We start from the raw sequence: 12,144 nt of genomic DNA on the forward strand, positions 1-12,144 counted from the left end.
AATCACTTGTGCCTGTGAGGCAGAGGTTGTAGTGAGCTGAGATTGCGCCATTGCACTCCAGCCTGGGCGACAGAGCAAGACTCTGCCAAGAAAAAAAAGTGACCACATAGGGGGAATCTTGGCAGGAATTGGCAGATCCTCTAGCTCTGCACTCTGAGGAGGTGACATGTCAGATGAGATCTGGGAGATAAAGAGTGGCACTTAGAATCCGGGGAGAGTCCCAGTGGAGGAAGCAGAGGTGGCCCTGCGCAGCAGTGAGCAGGTGTATTTGGGGGAGGGCAGAAGCTCAGCGTGGCTGTAGCACTGTGAGGGAGAGGGGAAGATGTGAGGGTGGAAAGAGCCGGGCAGGGGTCATATTATACGGGGCCTGGGGGAGGCAGCTGGATGTAGAACCCAGGGCTGTGTGTCCCTTCTAAAGCCATGGGCTCAATGCTATCACCCAGGAAGAGGTTGTACATAGATCCCCAAAGAGGCCCAGGGACACCACCGGAGAAGACAGGTGAGAAAGTATTGACAGAGGGGTGTCACTGAAGCTTAGAGAGAAATGGCTTCAGGGAGGGGGCATGGTGTCAGGCAGAGAAGGATGGACACAATGATGGTCACTGCTCACTATGACAGTGCTGTTTTATTCTGTCTCTTTACTACGTTTAAAAAAATTTTTTTTGAGAGGGAGTCTTGCTCTGTCACCCAGGCCGGAGTGCAATGGCATGATCTCAGTTCACCGCAACCTCCACCTCCTGGGTTGAAGCAATTCTCCTGCCTCAGCCTCCCCAGTAGCTGGGATTACAGGCGCATGCCACCATGCCCGGCTGATTTTTGTATTTTTAGTAGAGACGGGATTTCACCATGTTGTCCAGGCTGTTCTTGAACTCCTGACCTCAGGTGATCTGCCCACCTCTACTAGATGATCTTGACTGAACATGTCTTTCTTTTATTAATGTCCCTCTTTATTACTTGCACCCCTGCTCTCCACTTTTTGGTGTCCTCAGGAAGACTTCCTGTGACTTCGTGACCCCTTCCCCTAAAACCTCATGCAAATATAAAAATTCTGGTAGTTTGGGCCTCTGAGTGTGAGGGAGAAGTTTCAGAGACCTCAGCATCCAATTGCGTGTTCTAGTATGTTTTCATTATTTTCTTTCCTTCACGGAAAAAGGAGGGACAAAAACTTATACTCCACATCTGTGCCCCAGTCTCCTCAGCTGGCAAAGTGTCTCTCTTGGGCTTCAGCAAAAGACTCCCACGCGTGTTTTGGCAGCATCTTCCAAGGCAGGTTTCCAGGCTCAGAGCCCAGCTGGACCATTCCCCTACCTGAGAGCAGCGCCTGAGGTAATCCAGGGCTGGGAGGCACAGGTCTGTGGACGGGGCTCCAGGTGCCGGGGCACAGTCTCCAATCTCTTTACAGTCCACTTCCCCTAGGGGCGGCATGGGGGACAGAGACCAACACTGTTACCCTTGCGGGCCCTCTTCTAACAGGAGACCTGTTTACTCACATAGCACTAGTGCACCAAATATCTACTAAAAGAGAGTGGGAGAAAAGGAGAAGAATGACTCCAAATTGCACAGCCCTGAGGAAAATCCTTTCGGCCATTCTCCCGGCTGTATGTGCACATGTTAAATACAATTGGGACCATACTCTACCTATCATTTTGTTGAGATTATATGGTTTAGTAACTCCCCCTTCCACTAAACAATCATCTCCTCTCTATTCTACCACAGTACTTCCAGCGGCTGGACAGTGTTCCTTTGTACACAGGCACATGGCAAATCACATTTCTGGGACCTGCTATTGGAGTGACTTTTGATGACAGAGGACAATCCCAGAGACAAGTCCTGGATTGGGTTGGAATGAAGCACTTCCCTCTCTCCATTTGGGAAAGGATTTCTTTCTCTGCCAGTGCGTGGCACTAAATGGTGATGATAAATGAGGTCTCTCGGAAGAGTCTAAACATCTGGGGTTTGGGGACAGAGACTACTTAATTGCATTTACATGATTTTTCTATTTTTTGTACATATCTAGAGATTTAACATGTCTGTAGAGGGTTATCTGGGGTTTTCTATAAGAATGGTAATTGTGAATTATTATTTTTCTTCTTGAATCTATTTCTATACATTTAATCAAATCATTTCATGTGTTGTAATTGTTTCTAATTGTCTACAATTGTAAGAGCTAGAACCCTCCCCTGTGAGTAAACAGACATAATTACTAGGCATTAGCTAAAATTCAGAAGGAAAGAGGCATGTTTTTCCTTAAAAAAACAGAAAACACTTCTTATGTTTTCGATCAAGGGTTAGCAAATGTTTTTGGCAAAGGGCCAGAGAGTAACTACTTCAGGCTTTGCAGGTCACGCTGTCTTTATTGCAACCACTCAACTCTGCACGGTAGTATGGAAGCAGCCATCGATGAATGAACATGGCTATGTTTTAATACAACTGTACTTATAAAAACTGTGGGCCATAGCTTGCCAACTCCTGGCTTAGATGAACACATTTTATAATACAGAAACAGACCAGGTCAAATTCATGTGGAAATAAGCAGGTGAGGATTAACCATAAATTCATTTCCTACCCATGATTACAGCAGGCATCCCAAAGGTTTAGACCGTGGCTGCTGTGTATTTGAAAGCATCCAAGTCTATGTGGATGGCACTCCCTGGAGCCAGGCAGGACACAGGCCAATAACTATACCATGACTATACAGGGGACTCTGCTTTTTCCACTGACCCCAGGCCCCATACAAATAACTCCACCTTATAATTCACAGAAGAAAACAGGCTGTTTTCGATGTCCTCTGTATGATGGTTTTAGATGTCAACTTGACTGGATTAGGGGAGACCCAGATCACTGGTAGAACATGATTTCTGGGTGTGTCTGTGAGGTTGGTTCTGGAAGAGGTTGGCATTTGAATCAGACTGAATAAGGGAGCTCCACCCTCACCCAATGCAGGCAGACACCATCTAATCAGCCAAGGCCCAGGGAGAACAAAAGGCAGAGCAAAAGAGAATTCTCTGTGTTTCTGTCTCTGGAGCTGGGATACCCTTCTTCTCCTGTCTTAGAACTACAGGTTCTCAGGCCTCTTGCTTTGGACTAAGAGTTACACCATCAGTGCCCCTCGTTCTGGGGCCTTTGAACTTGAACTGAGCCATGTTATCAGCTTCCTGGTTTCCAGCTTGCAGATGGTCTATCGTGGGACTTCTCAGCCTCCATAATTGTATGAATGTTCTAAGATTTCCAACCTTAGATTAGTCAATATTATATTAAATAATTGGCCTTATGCAGAAACCTATTCTCAGTGTCATATGATTAGCAGCTTGAGTTTGATTTCCCAACTTTTTAGCGAAAGTTAAGAATTCCTCCTACACCAGGCTTTAAGTATAAAATATATTTTCTAAGTATAGAAGTCCCCCTTCTTGAAAGCCTCGTGTATTTCAGAAACTACCAGATGATTTTCTACTTAATTTAGAAACACCTTAACAAAATAGATTCTCACTATACAACATGACCTGCCATAGCAGATTTTTATATAGCACAGGTTTATCCGGGGTGAAATGAAAGGGAGGGACACTTAGTTAAACCAAAAGGTTTATAAAAAACTTAACATTTTGAGAGTTTGCATAGAGTGTGATTAGACCTGGAGCCTGAGAACCTTTTACAAAGGGAAAATATAAGGTTGATATTATTTGACAATAGTTAGTATAAAATAATAAATAGATTAAAAATATGCTATAAGATATTCCATGAACACAATGAAAAGTATCAACCTTGGACAAAATTCAAGCTGCTTTCACAGTAAGTTTTTGCTTTTGAGTACACAACATCACCATCTGCTTGTATCCCAGGATGCGTGCTTATTCCAGGCAGTCAGTGGGCCCTTTCTCCAGCCACGGAGCCACCCTGGAAAGGGTCCTCGGCAGTTACAAGGCATGAGAAGAGGGTTCTGCTTACCCAGTCCTTTGACAAACTTCATAAGGCACATGATGTAGCTTGTGGCTGCATTAGCAAAGACCTGGATGTTGTCGGTATTGAGAAAAGCTTCAAATACATCAAACACTGGAGCTTGGCCTTTTCCTAAGGGAGGAAGATTATAGAATTGTAAGAAAGTAAGTTTCTGCCCTCGGGGTTGCCAGGGTTGCCCATATTCCCAGCACCTTCCACTGAGACAGATCTTGAGAAAGATCTACTGGGGAGATGCCTGGGTTTTTTATTGGATCATTGGCTTGACTCCAGTGCGGTGCTCAGCTCTGCCGGCAGGGGAGCAGCTCAGCAGAGAGATGAGTGCCGAGCTGAGGCAATGTGCTGGTCTAAAGAGCAGGGAACCACGTGGCCTCTGGAATGCTACTGCACAGGTATTTGTAGATTATCTACAGGACATGGCAGGGCAGGTTTAGATAGACCTTTGGTGGCATATCTGAGTTTCTTTATATCTATGCAGAAAAAGACCACAGAAGGCCTGAGACCACTCTCCTTTTAGAAAGCTTGCTTGCAAAATTGGCCTTCAGCTGGTGTCTGGGAACTCAGCTCTCAGAGTACTCCCAGGCCACAGTTAACTGATAAGAGTAGTTCACCGTCCTAGACTGTTCATGCAAACCATATGGTTTATGCTGAACACCTGCTTTCCTGTTGGGAGTCTGGGATTTTGGTATGTGCTAGGCAAGGGGTACATAAGTGGTCAGTCCCCAGCTAGATCTCTAATGGGCTTCCACGGGCAGAAACATTGCAAACATGTTGCTGTGCTTTCACTGCTGGGGGAAGAATGTGTTGTGCGTGATCCCTCCTGGGAGGGCGAGAGCACAGGGAGGCTGGTGCGTAGATTCCTCCAGACTCTGTCTGTGTCATTCCTTTTCATAATCTGCTGTGTCCTTCCTACATTGCTAAAACTTAGTCATGAACTGTGTAATAAATCTCAACATAATATGCTGGGTCCCATGAATCCTTCTCGTGGGTTTCTGAGTTTAGGGGTGGTTTTGGGAACCTCCGAGACAACACTCCTGGGCCCTGGGCATGCTTTGTGGGTACCCATCCATTTCCAGCAGACTGAATCTCCCTAATTCTGGTTACTCTGTGTTATGATACTTTTCTGCTTCTTACCAGCAAATGGATAACATTTTTCTTTTTGGCTTTAGAAATGAACTCAACACAGCAATGCATAAGTGAAACAACAGAAATCTCTCAGCCTTATTGCCCAATTGTCAGCAAGAACAGGGCCTGACAATGCTCAGGGCTCTCAGCCTGCTGGCAGAACTCAGAACTCATGTTCCTGCTACACCACATTCTTTCCTGCTGATAAAACATGGCTGACAATCTGTCTTCCCTATTGTTCAACTGGTTTTTTTTTTCATAGCATGAAACTTGGCACAGAGAGTTAATGCTGAATAGCAAGAATCATCCAAACATTCTTACCCATGGAGTAGTCACCAACCAGGTACTCCTTCACCTCCGACTTGTTCCCGCCGTGCACTGTTTCCAGAGCGCTGAACAAGGGTCTCCATCCGGACTGGATCTGCGTGGAACACACTTCAACCAGCTCACCAATGGATGTCACAACCTGGCAGATGCAAAGCAAGGGGCACTTAAAGTCCTCTCCTTAAAAGGAGCAGAATTTCTGGGAAGGGTGATATAGTTCTCTGTCCCCTATTTTGGAGTTAATTTTAGTGAAAAGGAAAAACCAGAATAGACAAACTCACTCAAAAATATTCTGAATAATCTGCCTTATTGTATTAATTTGCATTTCACTAATGACTAATGCTACTAAGCAACTTTTCACATCTTATTAGTCAAATATTTTGTTGTTTTAAAAAATTGGGTTCATGTCTTCTTATTTTCTTTTTTGTTTGTTTGTATTTAGAGTTCCTTATATATTCCCAAGATACAATTTGCAAATATTTTTCCACAACTTTGGGCTTTTTAAAAGTTTTGTTTTTTAATGGTGTCTTTTGAAAATTAAAAGTTCTTAATTTTGGTGAAGTCCAATTCATCCATTTTTCTTTTAATGGATCACATCATGACCCATTTTGAACTTTTTAAAATATGGTGAGAAGTAAAGGTGTAAGTTTATTTTTATCACATACATTCAAGCACAATTTGCTGAAAATATCCCCTCCCATGATTGAATTGCAATGGTATCTTTGTCAAAAATCAATTGATTATAAACATGAGAATTTATTTCTTTACTCTTCAGAACTATAGGTCTGTCTTCAAACCAATACCACACTGTGTTGATTACTGAAATTTTGAAATCAGGTAGTGTAAATTTTCAAAATTTGTCTTCTTTTTCAAGTTTGTTTTCTCTATTATATTCTTTGCAGTTTCATATAGATTTGAGAATTACTTTGACAATGTCTTCAAAAAGGTCTACTGGGATTTTAATCAGAATTTCACTGAATCTATACATCAATTTGGGGAAATTTGCTGTTTTAAAAATATTGAGTCTTTCAATCCATGAATATGGTATATCTCATATTTATTTGAATCTTTAATTTCTCTCAGCAATGTTTTGTAGCTTTTGTGTACAGGTCTTGAGCTTCTTTTGCTAAATTTATTCATAAACATTTTATCATATTTGATGTTGTTTTGAATGGAATTGTTCTTACTTATCTTTGGATAATTTATTTCTCATATATATAAATTCAATCGATTTTAGTATGTTGATCTTGTATGCAGTGACCTTGCTCGACTAGAATTTTTTTGTAAATCCCATATAATGTTCTATATATAACCGCATGTTGTCTGTGAACTAAAACAGCTTTACTTTTCGTTTCAAACCTTGATGTCTTTAATTTCTTTATACAATGAGTAAAAGTTAAAGTTGAGCAGAAATAGAGAAGACAGAAATCCTTGTCTTATTACTGATTACAAGAGAAAAACACTCAGTCTTTCATCATTAAGTTGATGTTAGATGTGGGATTCTCAAAGATGCCCCTTATCTCATGGAGGAAATACCTCTAATTCCTCTTTTCTTAAAAGGTTTTGTCAAAAATGGGTGATGAATTTTGTTAAATGTTTTGTCTATATCAAGATGATCGTGTGGTTTTAATCTTTTATTCTACTAATTGACTGTGAGCTGTTAAACCAATCTGACATTGCTGGGATGAATTCCATATGCCACAATGTTTAATCTTCTTTCTTTATATATTACAGCATTTATTTTGCCTTTTTTTTTTTTTTTTCTTTTTGAGACAAGGTCTCACTCTGTTGCCCAGGCTAGAATGTAGTGGCATGTGATCATGGCTCACTGCAGTCTCAACTTACTGGGTTCAAGGAATCTTCCCACCTCAGCCTCCTGAGCAGCTGGGACTACAGGCATGCATCACCATACCCAGCTATATGTATTTTTTTTTTTTTTTGTAGAGATGGGGGTCTCACTATGTTGCCCAGCATGGTCTCAAACTCCTAGACTCAAGCAAACCTTCTGCTGTGGCCTCCCAAAATGCAGGGATTACAGGTGTGAGCCACTGTGCCTGGCCAATAATTTTTAAAGGAATTTTTTGTCTAATTTCATAAAGAATATTGGTCTATAGTTTTCCTTCTTGTGGCTTTGGTATCACAGAAATGAGAACTCATAAAATGGGTTTGGAGGTATTCCTTCCTGCTTTATTTTCTGGTAGAGCTTGAGTAGGGTTGCTATTATTTCATCCTTAGTTTATAGATTCACCAGTGAAACCAACGGGCTTGGGGTACTGTGGGGAGGTTTTTTTTTTTTTTTTTTTAAATGTATGAACCTTTGCTTTATTCAATTTGTTAAACAAGAACTGATTGATTAAATTATTTCCCCCCTCCCCATAACAGTCATGGAAAACATGTCACTTGTTTGAAAGAACAATACCATTAGTTACAAAATTTAATTGTAAGGATCAAGCAGAGGTTATTGGTCTAACCAATCCACATTGACAGCTTTGAAGTGTTCAGATGCTAGTTTTAAAATAAAGGTGACAAATACCAATCACATTCTCATATTACTGTTCAGGATCTACATAAACTTGGTTCTGGAAATAGTTCAATACACAAAGGTATGAGAATAACACTGTAATCACCGGTGATCAAACCAAGGGTGTAATTTTACAAATCACTTTTAGTAAGAATCAGTTCTAACATTTTAAAAGTCTAAATGTACATAAAACTCAAAGCAATGTATTTTTCTACTTGAGACCAAAATAAGTTTCCTTTTTCCTATCTAAGCATAATTCTTTAAGATGAATCTGAATTCACATGACATACCTTGTCAAACTTTTCCAAAGAATTTTAAACCCTGCTTTAGACACAAATTCTTACATTATGTATACATACATTTTTCTTTTACATATTTTTTCTTCAAAGACTAATGACAAGTTTATGAGGTTAACAGACCTTTAATGTGCAAACATCACCACAATCTAATTTAAAAACAATTTTACTTACCCCCTCAAAAACCTCAGTACCCATTTGCAGTAATTGCCTACTCCACCACCCCACCCCACACCACTAATGTACTTTTTGTCACTATAGATTTTCCTATTCTGACATTTCATATAAATGCAGTCATATAACATATGGTCTTTGGTGACTGGCTTTTCTCATTTAATGTAATGTTTTCAAGATTCATCCATGTTGTACATATATCAGTACTTCATTTTTATCGCTGAATAAGATTTTGTTGTGTGGACATAACCTAATTTAATGTATCTATTCATCAGCTGTTGGAATTTGAGTTGTTTCTAACTTTTTGGCTATTATGAATAATGTTACTATGAACATTTGTGTGCAGGATTTGTATGGATGTTTTCATTTCTCTTGGGTACATACCTCTTGAGGAACTGCCAGACTGCAAAGCAGCCACACATTTTACCCTCTCACCAGCAGGGCATGAAGGTTCCAAGGTCTCCACCTCCTCCCTCACCAACACTTGCTATTATCTCTCTTTTGAGACCGAGTCTCACTCTGTCGCCTAGGCTGGCGTGCAGTTGCACGATCTTGGCTCACTGCAACCTCCGCCTCCCGGGTTCAAGTGATTCTCCCACCTCAGCTTCGCGAGTAGCTGGGACTAAAGTGTGCGCCACCACACCCAGCTAATTTTTGTATTTTTAGTAGAGACAGGGTTTCACTGTGTTAGCCAGGATGGTCTCGATCTCTTGACCTCGTGATACGCCCGCCTCAGCCTCCCAAAGTGCTGGGATTACAGGAGTGAGCCACCGTGCCCGGCCGCTATTATCTATCTTTTTTATCCTAGTAGGTGTGAAATATTATCTCATGTGGTTTTGATTTATATTTTCCTAATGACTAATGATGCTGACCATCCTTTCATTAGTGCATATTTAATGCCATTATTGACATGGTTCTTTTTACATCTGTCATTTGCTATTTGTTTTCTGCGTATTTACATATCACGTCCTTTTTGTTCCTCTGTTCCTCTTTTACTACCTTCTTTTATGTTAAATACATTTTTTTGTGATCACTTTCATTCATGTTTATTTTTTCATCTTTTTGTGTTACTCTCTTGGTTGCTGCCCTAGGGATTATAATATGAATCTTCAATTGATCACATTTGTACCTCAAGTTAATACTGAGCAAATTCTGGCAAAATACAGCAACTTTGCTTCTACATAGCTCCATTTCCCATCCTTCCTTTCTGCTAATGTTATTTATATTACATCTTCATGTTTAATAAATCCAACAATACAGTGTTAGAGTTATTGTGTTAAACGTTAGGTTTTTGAAATAAATTAGGAGAAAGAGAAAAATGTACATACTGTTTTATATTTTCCCACATATGTACCATTTCTTCTTATGCAACAGATTTACCAGTTTGTGTTACTTCTTTCAGCTTAAAGGAATTTAGTATTTCTTGTAGAACAGGTCTACTGGCAAGATATTCTCCCAATTTTTGTTTATCTGAGAATGTTTTTACATCATCTTCATTTTTGAAGAGTAATTTCTCTTTCATTGAGTTTTTCTTTCAGCACTTTAAATATGTCATTACATTGTCTTCTAGCCTTCATTCTTTCTGAAGAAGTCAGCATTAGTTAATCTGAGCATTAATCCTAGCATTAGTTCCTCGGTAGTAATATAGTCTTTCTCTTGCTGCTTTTAAGGTTTTGTCATTGTCATCGAGCATTTTGACTATAATGTGTCTATTGTAGATATCTTTGTGTTGATCCTAATTGGGGTTCCACTATTTCTTTAAATATATTTTCTCATCTGTTTGTCTTTCTCCTCTCCACCTGGGACTCTCATTACAGGTATGTTGGTATGCTTGACATTGTTCTACAAATCTCTGAGGCTTTGTTTATTTTTGTTCAAACTTAGTTTTGTCTGATCTTCACAATAGATAATTTATATTAATCTATTTCCATGTTCACTGATGCTTTCTTCTGCCATCTCAAATCTTTCTAGTAAGCCCATATAGCTAATTTTTCATTTCAGTTATTGCCCTTTTCAACTCTAAAATTTGCATTTTTATAGTTCCCATTTCTATATTTAGAATCCCTATTTTTGAGTCATTGTCGTATTTTCCCTTAATTTTTTCAAACATATTTAAAAGGTACTTTGAAGGCTCTGGCTCCCAAATATATCTGGGCTCACTCTAAGTCAGTTTCTATTCACTATTTTTCCCTCTGAGTATGTTTCACTCTTTCCTGTTTCTTTGCATCGCTCATATTTTTGAGAATTAGACATTTTAGAAAATATATTGTAGCAATGCTGGATGCTAATTTATTTTTGAGGGTTTCCCCCCACCAGACTAAGGTGCTTGCACTTAGTCTGTAGAATCTGTCTCTTCCCATGGCGCTCATGTGTCTGCTCAGTTTTTGTTCTTCATTTTTATTTTTTATCCTGACTCCCTAGTGTTCATCCCCATGTCTGCATAGCTGAGTAGTTAACTGATCATGTGGGTGGAAACTGTGCTCAAACACCTTGAGTCTTTAAGGTTCCTACCCTCTGGCAATCAATCTGTGTGAGAAGGTTGGTCAGAATATTCAAAGTTTTTATCTCCTTTTTCTTTTACTTTTTGATGAAATCTTTACAGTCTCCCCTGTACATGCCCCAGGGATGTGTGAACAGACTATTTGGTCCCTCTATCCTATGAATCTCTGATATCCAGGATCTTAGATTTCTTGCTAGTACACTACTGACTGCAAACCTTAGGCCAGCAAGGTTGGATTCCCCTGTTCATTTCTCCATGAATTCATCACTTTTAATTGACAAGTCAATGATCTTCTCCCCACTCTTCTCCATACCAAGTCTGTCCCTGATTGTAGAAAAGCTGATGATTTTCTCAGTCAGCCTCACACGGGTCAAACTACTCTTCTTGCCAATAGAGCTTGGGAGTAAAGGTGATTGCTTCAGTCTTTGGCAGGAAAGTCAGACTCCCACTATTCTTCACCAAAGTTCTAGCAAACACTGTTTTTAAGAATAAATGCTACTCAATTTGTTGTCTGCTTTTGGTCAGTTTCCAGACCCCTCAGATGGTTGCTTTGGACAATTCTGTCCTGTCCTGTTTTATGCTTGATTTTTGTGGGGAAGGTTAACCTAACTTCTTCAAGTCACCATAGCCAAAGCTGCTCCTGTCCTTAATCTTCCTAAACACATTTAAGCATTGTTATTTTAAAATACGTCTCTGATAACTCTGATGTCTGGGTTCCTGTGTGTGTTTATTGTTCGTTTTTTAAACTTCTGTTTTCAATGACATGTTATTTCCTAATGAGCCTGGTTATTTTTTATTGAATGCAAACATTGCACCTGCAAATCAAGAAATAATTTGAAGCTTATTATTAATGGTGCCTTCTGTCAGAAAGGCACTAGAAATCTCAGATTACCTTAATCTCATGTCAGGGATTGGGATTATTTGAAGTTGGGTTTATTTTCTCTTATGACTAATCTATTTAAAGGGACATCTCTTTCTAAGATATCCCTTTCACTTCAAGATCCTGACTCAAGATGCCAGGAAGTTACCAGACTTGGGAGGTCCCAGACTGCAACTTTGCTGAGCTTCTCCATCTTTTATTATACTGGTGCAAAAGTAATTGTGGTTTTTGCTGTGATGGCAAAAACCACAATTACTTTTGCACCAACCAAATATCTTCCTTTTTTAAAAATAGTAGATTCCATTTTAGGAAAAACAGCCTCAAATACCGGGAAGACTACTCTGGGTATTCTTTTTCTCCCCCATCTTGGCCC

General features: G+C 39.8%; 1 protein-coding gene and 1 long non-coding RNA gene across 2 annotated transcripts in view; one reads left to right on the plus strand and one right to left on the minus strand.

Moving 5' to 3' along the window:
• Positions 1 to 12,144, minus strand: part of ARFGEF3 (ARFGEF family member 3) — a 190,354-nt gene that overhangs the window by 36,873 nt on the left and 141,337 nt on the right. Inside the window, exons 23-25 of the mRNA XM_050787319.1 lie at positions 5,398 to 5,542; positions 3,943 to 4,065; positions 1,309 to 1,412 (exon numbers count right to left, since the gene is read on the minus strand). Coding sequence (XP_050643276.1) covers positions 1,309 to 1,412; positions 3,943 to 4,065; positions 5,398 to 5,542 — 372 coding nt within the window. The remainder of the gene's footprint in view (positions 1 to 1,308; positions 1,413 to 3,942; positions 4,066 to 5,397; positions 5,543 to 12,144) is intronic.
• LOC126952646 (uncharacterized) lies at positions 4,004 to 5,460 on the plus strand. The gene is made up of 3 exons (XR_007724980.1): positions 4,004 to 4,097; positions 4,225 to 4,343; positions 5,121 to 5,460. It is a non-coding gene; the product is annotated as an uncharacterized LOC126952646 (long non-coding RNA).

The sequence above is a fragment of the Macaca thibetana genome, chromosome 4 (assembly GCF_024542745.1).
Source record: "Macaca thibetana thibetana isolate TM-01 chromosome 4, ASM2454274v1, whole genome shotgun sequence".
NCBI classification, from domain to species: domain Eukaryota; kingdom Metazoa; phylum Chordata; class Mammalia; order Primates; family Cercopithecidae; genus Macaca; species Macaca thibetana.